Below are 22,009 nucleotides of genomic sequence, written 5' to 3' on the forward strand. Positions count from 1 at the left end.
TATTTTTCTTCCCCCCCTCCCTGCCCCTACTCGTTCCCTTTCGTAAATAAACAATCAACGTCGTTGTTTTTTGTCTCACTTAGCCATTATCCAAAAGTCACCAAGTCATCGCGCGTTCAATCATCTCTCTCTCTCTCTCTCTCTTTCTTACTCGTCGATGATTTATCGAGTGAAAAAAGACATTCGCTTCTCGCGCGCATTTACGCAGGCAGTTGGCAAGTCAAACAAATTATTTGCATGTGCAGCCTAGATCCGCTCGGTCGCAGAGGCCGCACCAATGAGCCAGCCGCGCTCGCGCGCGTGTGTGTACGTGTTAACCCGCTAACCCTGTTTTAATCGTCGCCGCATTCTTCTTCACGTCGAATTACATATATCGTCGCTCCGCTTGCGTAACCACAACAAAGAGGAGCCGATCTAAATATAAATGCGAAGATTAAGTGGTGTCGATAACGACACCTGCCTGTCGCGTGGCGCGCGCACGCGCTCGGCGATGATTCACTAATGCCGATTAAACGACGGCAGGCCGGCCGAAACTAGCCGCGCGGGCTCATGCATTTTTGAACTTGAATTGTTCGAGTTCGTTGGCCCCGCGCGCGCCTTCTTTCCTCCTCTATCCCTGGCGTACCCGCGTGCGCGTAACAAGTTGCCCGTTCGGCCGGTTAAAATTTTTACGACGCTCGGCGCGATCGATTCGTTGCATAATTGATCGCGGCGAGGAGATCGAACCGAGCCGCGGCGCTCGCGCTCGCGTCCAGTCGCCGGAATCCAGTGCCGGAGGCAGAGCCGCGTGCGACTGGTCGGCCGCACGGCGCCGCTCGACAGATTTGCCGGCAAGTCGCGTGCCCGTTATTAATAAAGCCGCGTGCGTCGCGGCGCTTACGTCAGGCGGCGCGGACGGCAGCGGGTGAGCGTGACGCGCGAGGCGCCGAGCGCCTTCCTCGACAGCCGCGTGCCCGGAATGCGCTCGGCCGTCGCTCGGACGGTGCGCGCGCGCGCGCCGCGGCGCGAGCGGGAGGAAGAGCCGCCCGCCGCCGGGTCCCGGGATCGTCCCCGAGGCGGCGAGGTGGCGAGGTGGCGAGCGCGAGCGGCATCCCGGGGGCCGTCCGCGCGTGGCGCCACGCTTGCGCCGTGCGGGGCCGGGGAGGGGATCAGGTGTCGGATCGATGGCTCTCCCGCGTAGGCCGCGGCCGCCTCGGCGGCGCAGCGGAGAACGCAGAGTACCTGGTTGGTGGGCGGCAGCTCCTGGTAGGCGGCGGAGGACTCGCCGGAGCCGCGGCGGCTGCCCCCGGCGATGCACATGGCCCTACGAAAGAGGGCCGCGACGAGGGCGCACAGGCCGCATCTCACGCCCGTCGCGCTCGACGAGAGCGACGAGCTGCGGGTGGTCGACGAGGCAGCCAGCTTCCGGATCGCTCGTGCCACTCGCTCGCTGGCTGCCTGGCTCACCGCCGCCGCGGCCGGCTGTCGCGCGGGGCGCGGCTAGCTCACCGCCGTCTCATTCTCGCGGCGCTGCGCCTCGGGGGACGGGGCTCGCTGCGCGGGCGGCGACGGGAACGACGCAGAGGACGGCTCTCCGCGCTGGCGCGCTCGTGCTCCGCACACACTCGCACGCAGACCACTGGGCACTGCGGGGGCTGAGTCGCGCGATCAGCGCGCGAGGAACGCTCGGCACGCACTGAGAGCGGCCGCGTGCGACACGGACGAGAGCATCCAAAGGCTGAAAGCGCGATAAGAGCGCTCGAGCTGAGCCGTCGCTGCTGCTGCCGCCGCCGCCGCCGCCGCCGCCGACAGCGCCGCCCGACGATGCAGCCCGAGGCGGTGCCGACAGATCAATATGTGAGCGCGCGCCCGCCGCCCGCCATCCCACTACTGCCTCTATCTCGCCACTTCTGCCGCGCGCCTCGGACGATGCACTTCTCCGCGGCTCAATTTTTCAGCCGACTAATGAGACCGACCACCGGCTGATACAATGACGACCCGCCGAGTCGAGTTTGCGCTCGAGCTTCGCGTTCTCGCTCTCACTCGCGAATAAGAGGGCAAATTCCTCCTGTGCTGCCACAGATTTCTCAATGGATTGTTATTAAGCTCCGACTTCGTTTGTAGCTTCTTCTCCGTTGCGGGAGGGGCTGTTCCTTTTATTAATTTCCGGAGGATAAGGGAGAGCGAAAGATCATTAGTTTTCCCGGAGAAGAACTCGGTAACCGCGCGCGCACGGCAGCGTTATCAAGGCGATTTCTTGCTCTCGCTCCGCGGGCGCTTTTTCTCTCTGGCGATGAAATCGTTGCGAGAATTGTCGGCTGATGCTGCTGCGCGCGCTACGCGATTCTCTCGCAAAAACTGATCCGCCACGCGCATTCTCGCGAAATATCTATCGAGGCAACGATGAAAAATCCCGCTCGAGTCGTTGCTTGGCTTCTAAAAAACCGCGAACGGCCCTTGCGCTTCAATCATCTCGGGAGAGAGAGAGAGAGAGAGAGAGAGAGCCGTTCTCCTAACGACGTACATGTAACGCTCGACCTTCGCGAGCAATCGAGGAAAAAGAGAGCGGAGATCACTTTTTGTCTCGCGGCGCCAGATTTTTCTTGCGAATTCTGCATTTCTCGCCTCTCTCGTTCAGGCACGACTATACAGCATGTCCAATTTAATTGATCGGGCAGGAGATGCATTATAGCCTCTGTCGCTAGCTGCGCCTCGTCTAATTTGCCGCTGCAGCCGCTACATTAGCCGACACGTGCTTTTACGCGCGGTATTGCGTTTTAGGGCGGAAAGAGCTCGCCGCTATTTTTAGATTCGCTTGTCGCGATCGTGCGGCTCTCTCTTTCATTATTTCGTCTCTTTTTCGAAATTTCACCGCGGCCAACTCGTCAAGCCCATTTGGAGCTTCGATTGAATCGATCCGAGCCGAAGTGGGAATCTCGGCAAAATCGCCGAGTTCGAACAATTATTGTTACACCCCCCGCCCCGAGTATTCGTACATACATAGTTTTATAAACTATCGAGTAAAGTTACGCCAGCGAACTTTGAAAATCGATACGGGCGGCTAGTTATTTATCAATTCCGCGAGAAGAGAGCAGCTTGCAGATGTATCTCGTGGAAATGAGTGGCAATACGAGGTACGGCGGCGAACGCGGCAACCCAGTTAAACTTACGTACAACGCGTCACCGCCAGGGAACTCATAAGCGTGCGCGCACGAAATGGAAAATTCGCATTGTAATATCACGGCCAGGCGCATTTATCGTTCACATCAAAATATTTTGCAGCGTGTGCCATTGCCAGGCAACTCGTTGGTCAAACTTTCAAGCTCTTATCGATAGGAGCGCGCTCAGAAAAATATTCCTGCTTGTGTCAATCGTCATTATGTGTCATTAAATCGCTGTTGTGAAAACGAAACATCTCGACAAATACTTGGCGATTATGTGACACACCGGCGTAAATTAAAATAGTTCACGGCGAATCCAGGTAATTCGCTAATCGCACGTGGAGGCAAACGCTTACGTGCGTCCAATCTATTTCAACAGCTTGAACGCGCGAAATTAAAGCGAGGCATTTTACAGTTTGATTCTACGAACATCTCGCGTTTTCGAAATTGGCACGCAGCTTTTTGAAACGCCGGAAAGTATCGCCGCGCTCCGCTCGCTTTGCCGTCAAACCTGACTGGACAAAAACAAAATGACGAATCAAGCTGACTTTCGTCGAAATTGGATTCCCGTTGCAAGCTCGTCTTTCCAAGATACTCGAAAGCTGGCCACAAGAATCGAGTCTCCGTATGAAGCCAGCATCAAGAGGTGGCTTTTCAAATTCAAAAGGCAGCTCTCTCGCGCGCTATATTGACACGTGTAACGCGTCCGCAAATAACTCCCTCGTCAAAGACGATCGCGCGCGTAAAATCGAAATAGCCAAACCTCAACAAGTGCTTGGTGCGTGAATGTCACCCTCGCGCGAAATAAAACTCGAAGGGCCCATTAAATCTTTGGCAGAGGAAGCGGGTTTGCCGGTCGCTCATCGCGGGGCCTAATTGATGCTGAGGCGCGCGGCCGGCGAGGTATTATTATTTCGTCCCTCAAGATGATTTACGGAAAAGCGGCGCAGTCGCTCGTCCGGCTGATTTTAACGAGACGAGCCGTGCTTTTGAAATACGAAAGCAGCTCGACCGGCAAGTCATCTCTCGCGACCAAACGGAGCACCTTTCGCGTTCAACGGAAGGATGGATTGTACGAGGAATTTTGAGGAGACTCCGGGACATTAAACTTGCCTTACGCTCAATGACGCTCGAGCTCGCTTGCCACTCTCGGAAGACGCGCATACCAGGTGTTTTTTTCGTGCTTCTCTGTCGACGCGAGGAAGCGTCGCCGTGGAAAAAAATCTTACCCGCGCCCTCTCTCTCTCTCTCGGAAAATCAAGAACGCGGTATCTCTCTTCTAATTCAGCGCCGAGATGTGCTCGAGCTTAAATTGGATGCGCCAACGAATATAGTCATTCGCGCCGTGTCTGTCGTCTTCATTTGATGCGACTGCCCCTCTCATCCGCACATATTCCGCGACTTTAATAAAGGAAAAAGGCCTCTCGGGCGGATATTCTGGGAGACTTCCCTCGGCGTGCTTTTGACGAGCGAGCAATGTACTCGGCGCTCTAATGAGAAAAAGCTGCAAAAACTTTGGAAGTAAAATGGCGAATGGCGCGCGCGCTCGTTCTTTCGAGCGTCAACCAGGGCACATCGAGGCTGGAAACGAGACTCGCGGAACGAGCACGTAACGTAGCTACCCGGCATCGGAAAAAGCACTGCCATGGCCGTAAACACGGCATTAGCAGCTCACGGCTCTTTTACGAGGCTGCCGTCGCTGCTTCCACCGGTCTCGATTCGGCCGAGAGCGAAAACCCCGCGGAATAATGTTTTTCGCGCTGCACCGCGGTCGCAGAACGACATCTGAGGGCGAACGCCAGCAACTTTGTACTGCCGAGAGAGAGAGAGAGAGTGAGAGAGAAAAGCGAATCGATTTTTTTTGCTTACCCGTTGATATCGACGGCAGCGTGCTCCGAGCTCTGCCCTTTTGGCTGCCTCTGATAAGGGTTTTATTTATTTAGTTGGGAAAAAAATTGTGAAAAGTCTCGAAGGAGAGAGGCAACGTTTGGTTTCGCGCGATAAGGATACTCTATCAAATTGTCAGTTACGCCGTCAAGGTGCATACTTTCGCTACATAAAAGCAGCGGTTGCAGTTTTATCGGACGACGAAAAGATTTAAAATCGAAATCGGGCTTTACTGAGCATCTTTCGTATCTTTCGAGCCATTGGAAAAGGCTATTATTGCGCACAAAGGCGACGATACGATCGCAGTACACGTCGCGGTTTCGTTAAGCGTAGTACGCGATTGGAATTCGTAATAAAAAAAAGAAAAAAAAAGATTAAACTTTTAAAACTGCAAGAGCATTCCGCGTGCGCGCGCGACTCGCGTAATATTGTTTGTCCGACTCGCTAAATACGCTCTTTTTCTTCTTCTTTTTCTCCTTTTATTCCCATCCGCTTTTGTTGTAATAATATAAGCGCGAGTGTACGTGAAGGCAGAGGACAAAAGCACGAGTGATTCACGAAAAAAGGCTTACAATTACAAATAAGACGCACTCGATCGGCAAATAAACGCAAGAAAGCCACTTTTCCAGTCGAAGAAACAACAAACAACTTCGCGGTGAAGAGAAAAATAATGGAAATATCAGAATTCAGCATTGCACAGATGTAATATACTTATACCACGTGTCAAAAGATTGACATCCACGTCTGTCTGCGTGTGTGTATGTGTACGGGCTATTTTCAAAAATCCGTGACTGTCGCAACGAAAAAAGAACTACACGTTGAACTTTTCTTATCGCAGTATCACACAAAACAAAGTCATAAAACTTGGCGAATGCTCTTCGACTGTTCTTCAATATTTTTTTTTATTCGAAACGTGGTTAAAAAAGAGTGATAGATAGAGAGAGAGAGAGAGAGTTCGTACCCGCAAATTCTGATCGATAAAAGACGAGAGAGAACAACACAGAAATCGTTGCCTGTGTTTCTTTTATTAACACACACATGCGGAACAACATATGATCGAAAAGTTATGAAATGATTGAAATTGACGCGTTACCGGATCGTTTTTGTTTCCTTCCACGCCGTGCACACAAACTTTGAGTGTTTGGCGAGGTAATAACGATTCTTTTTACGCATGTATATAGACGTACAAATAAGTACATGCCGTATCTTGTAATTGATTGACAGGACGTACGAACTAACGTCAGCTTTTTGTTTCCTTTCAAGAGAATGTCTTTGTGAAACGCTTGTTGCTTTGATAAGCGTTCAAAGTTGCTTGTTAGCTTTTAAGAAATAATTTTCTACTTGAAAGAACTTATGAATTGATAACATATCGATCATTGCTTATCTACGACAACCAAACTGATGTCTTAACTTATAAAGTGTTCGATTGAAACGTTTGATATCTTCACTTTATTGAGCATCTTATTTAAATTTAAGATCACTCTCCTTGATTTAACACTTCCTTCTTTTCCACTATAATCAATTTGCAATTACATGAGTGAAAATTGAATTCTAATGCCAATTACAAAAACTTCTATGAGAGTCTGTTTTCACATACCACCACGTTCGATCTTTTTCTTTTCAATGGAAATATACAAGTGCATTTTCAGAAAGATGTGAATAAACTACTCACAAGACTCTCTTTAAGAAAGTTACGAATGATTATTCCAGTCATGGTGACACCGCCTCGCCGGCAAAGGACCGAAGCTGGCACGGCAATGTCGAGTGGAAGCGTTGGCAGAGCCATCATAATTTCGTCGTCGTTGTCGTCGCTGTAAAAAATTAAAGTGAAACGGAGCGGTTTATAGCAAAAATTAAGTAATGCATCGTCAAGAGATTTAATGAATTAACTCTGACTCTCTCCTCATTCAATTTCAAACAAACACAGACTCATGTTTATGTGCGCGAAAGCTTCCAAAGAATATAAGAAAGCTTCCGAAATCACTATCAACATGCGAGAAAGAAAGAGAGAGAGATCTATGTATACGCACGTAATCTATGGTATCATGCATAGCGTATATGTATAAACAAACACTTTACTATGTATATGAGATTAATTTTTTCCCCATTACAGTTGATAATATATAAACACACACCTATCTAAATAAAAAGCAGCATCACTTTGTACATAATTCAGTTAGGCGAGGCATCGTCGTCGTCGATGATTTCTCTTCTTATCTTTCACTCGCTTACTCTCTCTCTCTCTCTCTCTCTCTCTCTCTCTCTTTCTTTTTCTCTTATCCGTTGTTTGCAGACGAAGCGATGACGACGACGAACGAAGCTTGGCGGTTAATGACCCAGATATAACAATGAGGAGAAATCTTTCTCTCTTATTGCTGCTGATTATTGCTCTTTGATCGTTGTACTCGGCCCTTTATTGTGTACGCTTATCAAGTTGACATAACCTCCAATTAGTTCGCCAGTCACTACACAGATTTGTTATACACTATAAGTTCATTAACTCACTACACTTGAGCTACTATTTCTTAGCACATTTTGTTGTCCCATATCTTCTTTGAGTTTTAGAGTTAAAGTTGCTTATTTGTGTACACTATGGGTAAACACTGTAACTTTGGATTGGAGAACTCTGCTTTTGAATGCGCAGACACCGACAATGATAGAACCGGATAGATCAAATGAAAAAGCCATGGCGTGGGGACTGTGCCCGTCGGCGTCACACACACTACCCGCGAATACGCACCTGCGCTCTTACTCGTTTACTCTTCTCTTCGGCATGGCGAACTCACTCGCGGCAGAGAAGCAGCCGACAAAAAAAAACTAATTATAAACAAAGCAATATGGTGGCAGCTCGTTTGAACAAACAAAAAAATGAAAGCTACACCAATGATGTAGTATATTATTTGCGTACGCGTGTTCGACAATTTATATTCGCCAACGACGAGAGAAAAAAAGAAGATCACCTTGACCTGGTTTTTAGCGTGCTCTGCACTTACCACGCGATAAAGTTTATTCGTTAGTATATTTGTTAGAGAAATAAATTGGAAAAGGATACCTACAAGAATCTTCTGTACAATAATTTTTTATATTTCATTTAAATTTGTTTTTTTACAGGAGTTTTTTCAATAACAGTAACGCGTTTAATTTTATTTATCTTATGTCAATAAAGCGCTTAGTATAAAACTTCCTGTATATTTTTGTTACATGGCAGATTATACAGGACTCATTCAGTCTCCAGAAACTAGTTACACTTTGCTACAAGTAAAATCTTGTGTATAAGTGTGTTACACCATGCACTCAAAATTGGGAAATTTATTTTCTTGCCAGTGAAAAAAAAAATAAAATCATCTTTATCACATGACTTTAAGAATAAGAAAAAATATATGTGAGATTTGACTACCCAGTATATCAACTCTATCTTTCAATGTACAAATCAAGTTATATAACATATCTATGTATGACACTCAATAAGTCACTTATTCAAGCGTGGTACTAATAAATCAAGTAAACTAGCTATCAGTGTTTAAGTGGCTCCCAATTTTTTTGAGAGAACATGAGATTCATTGTCTTTTCTATGTTTATCATTATTTAACTCAATAATTTATCACAGGGTTGTAGAGAATATCCATGCAAATAAATTATTTTATAACACTTCCTAATCAGACATGTATGCTATCTTGACTTCTATTGCTATTATATATCAGATCCAATTACACTAATTTGATATTGGAAGATTAAATGCTTAATCATGAATTAACAATAAAAAATAAAATTTAATTTTTTTGATTTCAATAGCATGTCAATTACAGTAATCAGTCACACTTTTTACACTTGCACTCTTGAATATGGCTTGATTTGTACCAAATGTTTGATTAAATTGAAATAGTCAATTTATAAGAGGTCTTAATTGATGACTGTTCGAATGACTTGCCAATAAGATAATCTTTTTAGAATGAATTGGCAATATGAATGCAATCCAATTTTCACAAATTAGCGTTTTCTTTTCATTAATATCCATCAACACATACTTTATCTACCACTTGACTTGTGAGCATTTTGGCTTAATCTCAAAAGCTCTCATCTACTGTTAAATTTACAGAGGAATTTCTACTGTCAGGAGACTGCATTGCTAAGTAACGCCTTCTCAAGATCTCTTGCAAATCATTGCATGGACTATTTTCGCGCTTAATTCGCAACGGGCCGCCGTTCGGTGATCTAAAATACCGCATTATTTGTAATTTTCAATAACCCAATTAATGAATAATTGTAGTCGATTAATTTTGAGCTTAACAGTTTTGTATTTAATACATACTTTGCTATTGGTCTCAACTTGACTTTGTCTATGTCTTTTAGCATATCGCCCATAGACTTTTGAGTATTTAGAGGTGGTTTTTTGCGTTCATCGTTTATGTGCTCTTGTAAGCTCGCTCTACGTGCAATGTGAGGTGTCGTCGGTGGTGGCAGTGGCGGTGGTGGAGGCGGCGGTCGAAGAGTATCGTTTCCATTTGCCAAACATGGCTCTGAAATCAATATTGCATATTAGTATGAAAAAACAAATTGTTTTCTACATAGGAGAATTTTTACGTGAGGCACTTTGTTTTCCTGGTTTAACAATTGTTGATATTTGTTCCCTCAAATCTTGTAATTCTTGCTCTAAAGCAAGTAAACGTATTTCCGAGCCAAAACTTATTGGTTCTAGCAGATCTGGCTTACTTTGAGAAAGTCCATTGCTGAAAAATTGAAATTCTATTTTAATTGCTTGCAAATAAATTGTTTGATGTCAAGGTACATTGCAACTAGACAGGCCCATTTTCAGATATATGAGTATGTGTTTGTATATTCTGTAAATATTTTTATCAAGCGTATGAAAATGTTAGTGTTCTATGGAAAATTATGAATGAATTGCATATTGTTTCTCATAACAATAAAACATACCAGTGATAAAAACGTTTAATTTATAATTATTCTAAGTGTGCTATACAACATTAAAAATTATAATTTGCTTAACTTTAACAATGCAATTTTCCTTATCTCACTTATTGATGCATGTCTTAGAGGAAAAAATTCATTTCTTATATATTATAAACTTGATATATTCATTTTTAAAAATTATGTAATACTGCATCATGTTACCTGCCAACTGTTAAACTGTTGCTTCCACGAAAATCAGAACTTGTTTCTTCATCAATCATAGAATTGGTCATTGAATGCAGTGGTGTAACACTGACATACACCTTCGGTGGAGGTCTTAGTGGTAAAAAGGATCCAATTTTTCGAACAATACTCCTTCGCTTTCCGTAATATACTATTGGCTCACCCATTTCTAAAAACAAAATAAATAGTTGTAGTTTAAATAAACTCAAAACAAGCAATGCTTGTATTGTATAACATACCGCCACTACAGCTTTAATTAGTGGTAATCAAGAAGAGTGTGTCAATTCTCGACAGATCGTATTGAACAAATAAAACTAGGCCACGCAAACGAAAGCGTCACAATGATAATTAGTCAGATATATTAATGCACATCTTCAAGATAGAAAGGACTAGTTACGAATAATTTTTCAACAAAAATTCAGCTATTTAACAAAATTCAATTACGCAGAATGCGCGCACTACGAACCTATCTACTATATTATACTACAAGTCCTACGATACGATGCAACACCTCCACGTTCTCGAAGGCAATCCTTTGTTATTAAGCGATTTTTATCAACTTTCACGGTTGTCTCATTGGAAATATTTTAAATCTCATGTTGACAATTAAATGATACCTTCGCGAAAGATGTCTTTAGCATTTATTCGAAATCTTGGTTACGTACACGCACGTACGAAGAGTACCTTATCTTATAGACATATACAGAGCATAGACTAAATAATGCTATACCTTTGTACACTACCGCGCATGCGGACTGCAGTCATGAGAAATGTGTGCATCGCTGTCGCTGCCATCACTGGCGTGCTTCGCGCGCACTAACCTACATTTTTGTTTTCCATATTCAAATTGATAAAATTAAACACGATCAATAATTATTGATTGATTGTTTAATTGATGTTATGAAATATTTTGATAGTGAAAGATATTTTACGTTAATATTAATAGAATATTAATAAAATCAATTAAAAACATTTAATAATCGTGAATATAGCTATATCTTTATAAATATAATTTTTGTCACTTGTAATTTCTCTTCGAACACCAAGATAAATAATTAGGGGATCCGAAGATCGAATCTGAGACATGGCTATATAAGGCTGTTCATGATTAAAAACATTCTTCCGTAGATCTATACTAATTTTGTGAAAAGTTTGACGTTGCATTTTATTTATTGTAATCGCAAAAATTAATTTAACTGGAAACTATCTCTGTTTGAAAGTGAAAGGAAATATACGTCTCCATATAAAATAAAATTATACGAAAGAGATGCGCCATCTCCACTTTTTAAAAGCGAACAATACCGGTGGCTTTCTTACAATTTTCAGGACTTTTGTTAGAAATTACAGTCAATGCAAAGGGATATCTTCTAAATTTCTTACTTCCAGACAATAATCAGAGTAGGTGAAATAGCATTTTTCTCAAAACTTATGAATGAAAACATTAATTTTTTAAATAAAGTATAATACATATACAAGAAGATAATTTGAATTAAAAACATTTAAATGATTTTATATATTTATATTTAAACCAAAACAGAAATTAGCATGATTTTGATGAAATATTTTTAAATTAGATTAGGTTAGATTCAAATAGAAACATGCGCACTGCATAAGCCAATCAGATGGCGTTTGTCTCAGCTTTACAACATCCGGTTATGACATTTTTATAAGGGTCTGTCTCCATAGGGCCTGCCTGAGTCCGTCCGAGCCGGCCGAGATTTTTTATGGGCACGCCATCTCTATAATTTCGTATCCAATGGCGAGTTTCATAGTGAATGGCTGCGTTTACATAAACGAGCCCGATCGGACGCAGCCAATACGAGAAACGCATGAACACGAAATTATAGAGATGGCGTGCCCATAAAAAATCTCGGCCGGCTCGGACGGACTCAGGCAGGCCCTATGGAGACAGACCCTAAGGGGAAACGCAAGTGAACATTGTTGCGGATCAGGAAAAGGACAATCTTGAAATATATTTAAATTAATAAAACTTACGTAAATAAAATTATAATTTTTACAGCTAAAAAGCTTCATCGACATATTTTAATGTAGATTTATATAGAATAATATGTTCGAGGGGTTAAAATAAAATGTCCGAGTATTTATTCCAGCATAAATGAGGGAAATTTCGATATCGAACGAAGCGATTCTCGATTTCAAATTCCTAAGTGAAGACTTCTGCTATGATTCGTGACCATATTCGTATGAGTATGGTAGTCATATGATCGACTCCTGACTCCGATCGGTTTCTGTGAAAGACAGAGCTGTGTGCAACTGGGCGAGTCTCTTTCTGACAGATCCGCGACTTCTCCACTAAGGTAGCTACGTATCTAGTACAATGAAAGGGTGTTTGTTCAATATTGATGGTGGCTATTTGGAAGGCCTTTGCCGTGGATTTAAGTGCGGTATCCTGCAGCAAAGTGATTATCTCAATCTCGTTCAATGCGAGACTCTTGAGGGTATGATTTTTAATTTCAAATGTGTGTTTGGCTGAGAGCTAATCATAATTCTTTGTATTTTGATTATTAGATTTGAAGCTTCATCTGGCTGGAACTGACTATGGCAGTTTTTTGGCTAATGAGCCATCACCTCTGTCAGTTAGCACTATCGATGACAAGTTGAGAGAAAAACTTGTCGTTGAGTTTCAACATATGCGCAACCATTCGGTTGAGCCACTCTCTCAATTTTTAGATTTCATTACATACAGTTATATGATTGACAATATCATACTTCTCATTACTGGAACATTGCATCAACGTCCCATTTCAGAGTTAATCCCAAAGTGCCATCCACTTGGTAGCTTTGAGCAAATGGAAGCTATCCATGTTGCTGCTACACCTGCTGAATTGTATAATGCTGTTTTGGTTGATACACCTCTTGGTAATTATTGAAAAATGTTTTCTGCAAGAAACGAATTTAATGAAGTGAATATTAATTTTTGCATTTGATCTTAGCCCCCTTCTTTGTTGATTGTATTTCCGAGCAAGATTTGGATGAAATGAATATTGAAATCATTAGGAATACTCTGTATAAAGCCTATTTGGAAGCTTTTTACAAGTTTTGTAAAGAAATTGGTGGAACTACTGCTGATACTATGTGCGAAATTTTGGCAGTAAGTATTTCCACTAAAATTTAAAAATTGTAAAAGTTGAATATTAAGTAGTCTTCATTCTCTATAGTTTGAAGCTGATAGACGAGCGATCATCATTACAATCAATTCATTCGGTACTGAGTTAGGAAAAGATGATAGGGCAAAGCTCTATCCTCGTTGTGGTCGTCTTAATCCTGATGGTTTGGCTGCTCTAGCCCGGGCTGATGACTATGAACAAGTTAAAACTGTTGCTGAGTATTATGCAGTAAGATACTTTCGATGTTTGCGCTGAATAGAAATCTTTATTCAATTTTTATCTAATATTTATACTGCATTTTTTAATTAATTCATAGGAGTATGCTGCCTTGTTTGATGGAGCTGGAAATAATCCAGGAGATAAGACTCTGGAGGACAAATTTTTCGAACGAGAGGTAAGTTTGAGTTATTACATAATCTTATATTAACACCAAAGATTAGTATTCTATTTAACATCAATTTTTAAATTCAGGTTCGTTTAAATGTTAATGCCTTCCTCCAACAATTCCATTATGGAGTTTTCTACAGTTATCTGAAGTTAAAAGAACAAGAGTGCCGTAACATCGTATGGATAGCTGAATGTGTAGCTCAAAAACATCGCGCTAAAATCGACAATTACATACCAATATTCTAAATTTTAATCTTGTTGAGTTTACTTTGCTGTAATTTGAAATCACATGAACATATGTAAAGGCTCATAATATTATTGACAACTACCAACAAAATATTTTTGTGGAGTTTAGTTATTCTAAATTGTTACCATCAATCAACAGAATCATTGAAAAGCAGAAGTAAACATGTAAATAGTTTTATTTTCAATGTCAAATGTATCACGAGAAGTATTATCTATCTTTTAATTGTTAATATGTTATGTACATGGTATAAATTACAAAAATGTACTATTATTTTATTCAGTAAATCGTTAATTGCATTCCACGTCATTGTCATGGTGATGAAAATTGAATGTACATTTCTGTAGCCTCCAATGTAAAATTATATAAAATACATTATTGTGCATATTCAAAAAATGCTTTATTTTCTCAACATGTCTTATGATAAAGATACAAAAATATTATCAATAGATTCAACAATTGACACTATATGCTACAAATAAATAAAACCAGACTCATATGAGTACTATTAAAAAATCGTTTACATATATTCTTCATGCATAAATTAGTTTTTGTCTTTTCATATTTTGAGGATTATTTTCTTGTCTACCAAATTAGGTTGTTTAAAAATGTAGATTAGAAACTTTTTAATTACTCAAAAACTAGTATGTTTAAGGTCACTATAATTATAAATGTAATTTGTTAAAACAAAATAAACCTTGTTAAAGAATTTAAAAAAAATTATATTTTAATAATAACTAATGTAAATTTTAGATATAATTTTGTATCTATAGAATTTTTACTGAAGCAACAGTCAGGATTTTTTATCAGTGACTTTCAATTTTTCATTTTGTATCTAGAGATGAATCAAAGGTAGTCATTATCAAGAATGACAACCTCTCTATATATAAATAATTAAATAAAATAATTTACGTTGTAAGTTTAATAAGTGATGTAATAAAATGAATATAACCATAAATGCAGCAAATATACTGATTTTCTCATTTATAAGTAGAAAATTGTAAAACTAAAATCTCACAAGCTTACGAAAGGACTGAATTTTCACTCATTACAATATGTAACTGCTCTGTTTAAAAATATAGAGCAGAAGGTAATATTAACTGAATACTAGTCAATGATTTAGGTATAAGTAGGTTTATATAAATAACTATTTGTGGCCACTAATATCTCCATTTCTATTTAGTTCACGATTGGCATCTTGATGATTAGATTCGATCGTTTTTTTTGGAAGTGCAGAATTGATCATTGTATGAGGTGGTATGATATTAGTAGGAAGCATAGGCCTCATTGACATTGGTGGAATAACAGCATTCACTGCTGTAGGATTGAAACCACCAGGAACAAGAGGTGCTTTCAAAGGTGGCTGATAAGTTCCTAAACTTTTCATACCAATCACTTCAGGGTTCTCCTTCCAGAAACGATCTGCAATAATGTCGTCCGTTAGAGGCACTACTGTAGGTTTCAAACGACCCATTTCGTTTGGCACTAGTTTTCTTATAAGAGTGGTTCCCTTCCTAAACAATGCAGGTTCATTGTTATAGTTAATTTTGAACTCTTGGAATAGAAGCTCGTTTTTATGTGCAGCTAGAGTGCCACTCAATTTCTCTTCGGCCTAAGAAAAATAACCATAAGATAAGGAATCTATTTAAAATATAATTCTTGTTTACATAATAACTTTCTTACCTCCTGCCGTTTCATGTTCTTTTTGAGGACTAAATTCCAAAAACATGTATTATACAGGTTATTGATATGAAGATCAGCCTGTCTCCAAGCTAAATAGTCTCTGAGATTCTTATCAGTAGGATACAGCACTACTCTAGCATCAAAGGCTGGTGGGTACTGCAATGGTTTCTTAAAGAAGCATGGCCAGTAGTACACGTATGAAGAGGAGAACAACGAGTTCACATTGGACATGAGCTTTGATGCTGCATAATTATTTTAAAATTCAACTACACATCTCAAAAAATTCGAAAAAAAAACGTGAAAAAATGCATACCCCTACGATTGAACAACGTGGTGTCTTTACGAAAGACAAATGAGTACTCGTCGCTTTGCCCAAAGCCGATGATGATTTCGCGGAACTCTTCCATGACAGTAATAGCAGCTCGATTCATAAGTTCGAGTGCACCAGGATCGTTAGGCTTGGCGAAATCATGTTTCTCGGTGAACGCCGAGAAATTACGACCGTCTATCCTAACCACAATCCAACAGTTAGGTAGACATTTATCGTCCAGCTCAAACTCTTTCACGTAGTCGAATTTACTCTTAGCCATCGTAGCGGTTGTACCGATACACTTACTACTTATCACGAAACCATTACGGATCTGAAGAAACTTTCCTAGGATCCTCATTCAACTATACAAGATCGATTAACTGTTTTCCTCACTACTTAGGCGGCAATCAGAGAGACTACCGGCGTGGTAGAGACTGGAGAAAAAAAATCAACCGAACCTGTTAACACTGTGTAGTGTCTGTGTGTTCAAGCAGGCATATAATGTATATATATATATATAGTATAGTCACGCATTTGTTGCCCACATGGCTGATTGATGCTGCATATACATATGTATAGTGTTCATGCCATGAAGCACACTTTTGCCAGACTAGACGCAAACGCACATGTGCTGACTTCGAATTTATAGTTTTTAGTGTGGTTCTCATGATTGCAAAACGTGTTGTGGAGAAAAGCAATTTTCATCGGCTAAAAAGCTTGCTTAGTACATTAGGATGAAAATATGGTGAGAATAATAATTTTTACAACGAAATAACCAAAATTTTTTATATAATTTTTACAATAAATAAATTTTTAATAATGTTTGCAGAATAATTGTTAACAATAATTCTTCAAAATGGAATTGCATGAACGTTTTATGAAATTTGCTGGAGCAGAATCTTCAATATTTAATATTATAGGAAATTCTCCAGTACTCCAGCAATCCATTCACTCTGTTATTGGCGAGTATTTAGAAAATTGTTTTGGAAAACTGAAAGCTAATGATATATGTCAAAAAGATTTAGAGTTTTTAAGATTATTTCTTTGTCAGCTGTATAAATTTTATTATGAACATGCCAAGAATGACTGTATAAAGCTTAGCATTGAATTTAATCAACTTGTAGATTTTTTTAAAAATGGTGACATCTGTAAAGATAAAGGAAATCAGTCTATTTTATGTGATGTTATGGTACTGTATATGATACTTTTGGTTGATCATAGGAATTTGGTATACATTCTTGAAGATTTTCAAAATAATTATACAAAAACTCAAGATAGAAATAAATGGTCTACAAACATATATTTAAAATTATTAAATTGTTTCTTATCTAGTTGGGAAATTCTTAACTTTTTATATCAAGAAAAGGATCTTGGAGTAACAAATGAGACTCATTTAAAATCTTACAAAAAAGTATTACTATCTTCAATTTTGTGTGATGTTCCAACTTTAGTAAAATGTAATGAACATGCTGATTTGCAGTTAGTTTTGTCAAAAATCATTTCTCTTTCACAAAGCACTAAAATTTTAAGTTTATACATAGATGAAATGTTAGAAAAAAATGTTGCTTTAGGCACTTTGTGTGCTATAAGTAATTTTATATTTTCCATAAATTCACTGAACAGTAATCTTGATTATTGTTTAATATACAACAGCAATTTATTAAAAATTATACAAAATAATTTGTATATCGAGTGTCCTCAAAAGCGCAAAGAAGCACGTTTTCTCCTTAACAAATTGATTGATTTTATTGATTCAAACGAAGAAACTCTAAGAGGAAAGAATTTAGAAAGTTATGTACAGTCAATTTCATATGCTATAAATCCATTCATATGTGATAAAACTAAATCTAGTTATTTGCCCATTAAACAAGTGAGAACAAACTTTATTTTAGTACTGGAAGCATTAGAAGAAAAACAGAAGCACTTAGTTGCTCCATGTTTACCTTTAGTTGAAACTTTGATAAACGCTGTTTCAGAACATAGATCTTGTGGTAACTGTTTTGATATCAGTTGGCTCTACTGTGTATTTACAAGAATTTTGAAGCATTATAACAGTGCAATAGTCAAATGGGGTTTGTTGAAAATTATAAAATTGCCTATTGCTTATAGCAGCGACTCTTTTCTCTTGTTAATTATAACTACTCTTAATAATACATTTCTATATGAAAAAACTTGTAATCAAAATAATTTAAATATTTCAAGTGCACTAACTACATGGTTTATAGATTTACAAAATAACATAAATTCACAACTAATAGAAAAATTTTTATATCATTCAAGTAGTGTACAGTGGAGCCCAGTACCAATTTTTTATGTACTTCAATCACTGTTTTATGCTTCGCTTGAATTCAATAATATTTTACAATGGGAAGAAGAGTCTATGCATACTATCAAACTTTTAGTCAGTCAGAATATCATTTTACATCCTCCAATGTTACGTTCAATGTCTCACGTGCAATTAATTCAAATATTGTGTAATACAAGTAAAATAAATGATATGAAAAATCTCATAAACTTTATAACTGTTTTTCCTGAAGAAGATTTAAAAGAGTCTGCCTGTGTGATTTCTTTGAAATTATGTTTAGCAAAGATTGAATACAGTGAAGTAGTAAAATTTGTAAAAAGTATTTGTGATGGTATCAAAACTCACGATCATCAAGTAATAATTTCCATGTCAATTTTTTCTCTTGTGATTCAATTATTGTATGAAGGTGAAATCATATGTCAAACGAATAAACAATGTAGTGTTACACAAGAATTGAAAGCTCTGCTCTTATGTTTGGATAAAATTGATGTTAGGCCTTACATCAAATTATCTTTGATTACTAAAATAATTGCTTTTATCAATGGTTTCTTTAGTTGGGGGTATGAGCCACCTCATTGTGTCAAAATAACTTTTGATTGTTACAAGGCAACAGTATTCAAATTCATTTTAAAGCTATTCCATAATGAAATTTTAGAGTACCAAGACATAGAAATTTATGATAAAACCCTTAGAGATATTTTTAATATATCTAATATGAGTGCATATAGTCAAGAGTTGGAAATGAAATGCATACAAGTTCTTTGTAATGCTGCTGAGCATAGCTCAGCTCAAATATTATTTGCCTTGAGATCGTGGAGCAACATTTCTCACAATTATAAATATGATGACAAAATATTTCTGCAGAAGATGAAGGATATATTAGCAGTTGGTAAATCTCAGCAGCATTGCAGTGAAATAACAGGGATAGCAGGATCAGATTTCTACACAAGCATTAGTAAACTCGTAAAAAATCATTTATCAACGCTAAACTCGGGCGATTTGAAAGTAAACAATGATTGGCTTGATATTTCATCTTTTATTTTGGATGCAGCAGGCAATCAAGTTCTGATTTACTTGAGTGATGTCGTAAAAACATACAGTACTGTCTTTTTAGAAAATACTAATAAATTAGAAGAATTCAAGTTGTTGATAAAAAGTTTTTGGAATTGTATTTTTGGAAACAAAAGAGAAAAGATTTTTTGGCTAGTAACACAAAAATTAACAGAATGCATTAATAGAATAGAATTTCTTCAGAATCAGTCTCTTTATGACGTATCGAAAGAGGTACGATAACTTAATTAATACGTTATAAATATTTTGTTCTAACAAATATATCATAAAAAGTATTTTATTTGCAGTTTAGTGATCGGATGTTGAAAGAAGGAGAATCACTATCGAGTCTCAAGTACATTTTGCTAACTTGTAGTGACTTAACCCGAAACTTCAATCATTTCACAGAAGTGTTATTGAATGGTCTACTTCACGGTCAAGTGCTGAGGCGAGATCAGAGAATTCACATGCAGGCGTGTATGACAGGGAAGGAGATCTTAAGTCATTACGAATTGAAAGATGATAAGTTTGAAAATTTCAAAGCTCACGAGTTTCTCAATAGGTAAATACTTATCTGATCAAATTCGCCTTTAAACTACTTTTATACTACTTACGGCTAACTATTTTCTGATATGCCTACTTCAAAGAACAGTTTGCTTAAGTAGATAAAATCCGTAATGGTCAGGTGTAGTCAACAATCAATTTATGTCAAATTCTAAAATTATTATTTAAATGTTTAGGCAATGCAATGTAGATGTAGCAGTTCGTGCTGCAGCTGTAATACAACTCTGTAAAGCTCTCGACGATAACAAAGAAAATGCTAATGTTCTGTTGCCGTTTATCTTGCAAAAGTTGTCATCCATTCAAAGCAAGCGATATTTTGCCGATTCACAATTGCACCGGCTTAAGCATCGAATTATGCAGACTTTATTGATACTTCAGCCTCATTTAAACAAAGTAGTTCGAACGAATTAATCGTATATTTGAGAAAATTTTTTTTATAATGTTGTTTTCTTTTTGCAGAAATCGACGGGAATTCTATATCACATGTTACTCGATTCAATAATACGAGATACTGATCAGCATAGTGTACGTTTGATGAGGGAATGGTTACTCATAAGGATATATTTGTCAAATGTCGAATTGTTTCCTGATTTATGGCTATTTTTCGATAAGGTATATAATATTTAAGTTATTCATTTGAACTTTTTCAATTCTACATTATTATTCAGATCTGCGACGAGCGACCAAACAGTGTAAGTTCTTTGATCGGTATAGTCTGGCACATAGCGCGACAATTGTCTAACGAAAGTTTCGAGAAATTTATTTGTACAGCACTGCCAAAATTGAGTATTTGTTGTATGGGGCAACAGTTCGGCATGCGTTTATTTGGTCAAGTGAGTTTTGAAAAATTTATGATTTTATATTATTGATAATGGAACATTGTTGTTGCAGGTATTTTTTATTAAAATTTATGAATTGCTAGATAAAGATAGTAACATTAGAAAGGAGCATGTCAATTTATATAATGCAACTCTCACAAGTATGAGTTGGGGTAATTTAAAAAAAAGTCCTATTAAAAAAGACGAAGATTTTTTTTATACAGTTTTCAATCCAGAGTTGCATTACAGTTTGGAAGTATGAATTTGACTTTGGAAAATGAAATATCAAAATAATGTAAATTAACACTTTTTTTTATCACAGACGATTTATCATCAACTTCCGCGGCTATTTAACGTAAGCTTTGAAGAATTCATAACAAGAGAAGATTTTCAGCAACAAATATTTTTAACAAAGTCTATAATTAAGATAAGGGTTGATAACTGTGATAACTTTTTGGATAATGCTGTTATTCCTTATTTCATTTTAAAATCTAGTACGTATATATTACCCTAAAATACATGTATAAACGAGATAAGAAATATTAAATAAAGCAAATATACAGGTGAGAATTCAAAGCCAGAAGAAATTGAGTCTTCTAATATTATCTTTAATGATGTCCAAAAAAAAATTACACCTTGGAGAATGATGTTACCAAATGAAGATGAGGTTGATCAAAATTCATTCAGTTTACTATCTAAAATTAAGCATACAAAAGATATTATAGTAGTGGCATCTTTAGTTGATAAGCCTCAAAATTTAGGTGGAATAGCAAGGACTTGTGAAATATTTGGAGTAAGAGAGCTTGTTATTTCTAATCTTAAACAAATTGAAGATAAGGAATTTCAAGCTTTGAGTGTATCTGCAGATAAATGGATTAAAATAACTGAGGTTCATAGCATTTGTAAAAACATATAAAAATAGCATAAATCTAGTTTAATTTAACTTTTTGTCCACAGGCCAAAGCATATATACTTCCAACATACTTAATGGAATTGAAAAATAATGGATGGACATTAGTTGGAGCTGAACAAACCGCTAACAGTGTGAATTTAATAGATTATAGTTTTGCAAAGCAAACCATACTTGTTCTAGGGTAAGTTGAAATATTTTGAATATCTTAATTTAAAACTAAAAAAATATTAAACAACATTTGTATTTTAGAAATGAAAAAAATGGGATTCCCGCCAATATTATACCATTACTTGATGTATGTGTAGAAATACCTCAGTATGGCATAATAAGATCTTTGAATGTACATGTTACAAGTGCGATTTGCATCTGGGAATACAACAAACAGCACCAAGTAGATTCTTGAATCTTTGTAAAAATTTTTCTAATAAA

At 38.2% G+C, this 22,009-nt stretch overlaps 5 protein-coding genes across 11 annotated transcripts in view; 2 read left to right on the forward strand and 3 right to left on the reverse strand.

Moving 5' to 3' along the window:
• Positions 1 to 7,791, reverse strand: part of LOC131670027 (uncharacterized) — a 30,877-nt gene extending 23,086 nt beyond the window's left edge. Inside the window, exons 1-2 of one of the 3 annotated variants that reach the window (XM_058945322.1) lie at positions 7,163 to 7,791; positions 6,700 to 6,838 (exon numbers count right to left, since the gene is read on the reverse strand). In XM_058945322.1, coding sequence (XP_058801305.1) covers positions 6,700 to 6,816 — 117 coding nt within the window. In that variant the 5' untranslated portion in view covers positions 6,817 to 6,838; positions 7,163 to 7,791. Of the gene's footprint in view, positions 1 to 1,221; positions 1,721 to 6,699; positions 6,839 to 7,162 lie in introns of those variants that run through there. The other 2 variants (XM_058945321.1, XM_058945323.1) reach the window with 2 other exon arrangements.
• A 305-nt stretch (positions 7,792 to 8,096) lies between these two features.
• LOC131670031 (mitochondrial fission regulator 2-like) lies at positions 8,097 to 10,866 on the reverse strand. 4 transcript variants are annotated; one of them, XM_058945332.1, is made up of 7 exons: positions 10,645 to 10,866; positions 10,418 to 10,550; positions 10,158 to 10,347; positions 10,033 to 10,074; positions 9,609 to 9,754; positions 9,337 to 9,544; positions 8,097 to 9,239 (listed from the first exon to the last, which is right to left on the reverse strand). In XM_058945332.1, exons 3-7 carry the CDS (start codon positions 10,343 to 10,345, stop codon positions 9,092 to 9,094), a joined length of 732 nt encoding a protein of 243 aa, XP_058801315.1. In that variant the 5' UTR covers positions 10,346 to 10,347; positions 10,418 to 10,550; positions 10,645 to 10,866; the 3' UTR covers positions 8,097 to 9,091. The 4 variants fall into 4 exon arrangements, with proteins under 4 accessions (XP_058801315.1, XP_058801316.1, XP_058801317.1 ...); XM_058945333.1 differs by having other exon boundaries at positions 10,418 to 10,567; XM_058945334.1 differs by having other exon boundaries at positions 9,618 to 9,754; positions 10,418 to 10,866.
• A 1,522-nt stretch (positions 10,867 to 12,388) lies between these two features.
• LOC131670078 (V-type proton ATPase subunit d) lies at positions 12,389 to 14,295 on the forward strand. The gene is made up of 6 exons (XM_058945430.1): positions 12,389 to 12,637; positions 12,708 to 13,058; positions 13,133 to 13,290; positions 13,358 to 13,534; positions 13,623 to 13,700; positions 13,778 to 14,295. The coding sequence occupies exons 1-6, from the start codon at positions 12,517 to 12,519 to the stop codon at positions 13,937 to 13,939; spliced, it is 1,047 nt and encodes a 348-aa protein (XP_058801413.1). The 5' UTR covers positions 12,389 to 12,516; the 3' UTR covers positions 13,940 to 14,295.
• Positions 13,957 to 16,355, reverse strand: LOC131670077 (probable tRNA(His) guanylyltransferase). Its single transcript, XM_058945429.1, has 3 exons — positions 15,934 to 16,355; positions 15,621 to 15,862; positions 13,957 to 15,549 (listed from the first exon to the last, which is right to left on the reverse strand). Exons 1-3 carry the CDS (start codon positions 16,286 to 16,288, stop codon positions 15,085 to 15,087), a joined length of 1,062 nt encoding a protein of 353 aa, XP_058801412.1. The 5' UTR covers positions 16,289 to 16,355; the 3' UTR covers positions 13,957 to 15,084.
• Positions 16,356 to 16,575: 220 nt separating this feature from the next.
• Positions 16,576 to 21,999, forward strand: LOC131670013 (uncharacterized). 2 transcript variants are annotated; one of them, XM_058945300.1, is made up of 11 exons: positions 16,576 to 16,675; positions 16,760 to 19,519; positions 19,594 to 19,847; positions 20,026 to 20,242; positions 20,309 to 20,461; positions 20,518 to 20,682; positions 20,741 to 20,923; positions 20,990 to 21,161; positions 21,231 to 21,556; positions 21,625 to 21,761; positions 21,830 to 21,999. In XM_058945300.1, exons 2-11 carry the CDS (start codon positions 16,787 to 16,789, stop codon positions 21,981 to 21,983), a joined length of 4,494 nt encoding a protein of 1,497 aa, XP_058801283.1. In that variant the 5' UTR covers positions 16,576 to 16,675; positions 16,760 to 16,786; the 3' UTR covers positions 21,984 to 21,999. The 2 variants fall into 2 exon arrangements, with proteins under 2 accessions (XP_058801283.1, XP_058801284.1); XM_058945301.1 differs by having other exon boundaries at positions 21,231 to 21,460.
• Positions 22,000 to 22,009: the final 10 nt, after the last annotated feature.

Source organism: Phymastichus coffea, unplaced genomic scaffold (genome assembly GCF_024137745.1).
Source record: "Phymastichus coffea isolate CEN01 unplaced genomic scaffold, Cenicafe_Pcof_1.1 PCOF00099, whole genome shotgun sequence".
Taxonomy (NCBI): Eukaryota; Metazoa; Arthropoda; class Insecta; order Hymenoptera; family Eulophidae; genus Phymastichus; species Phymastichus coffea.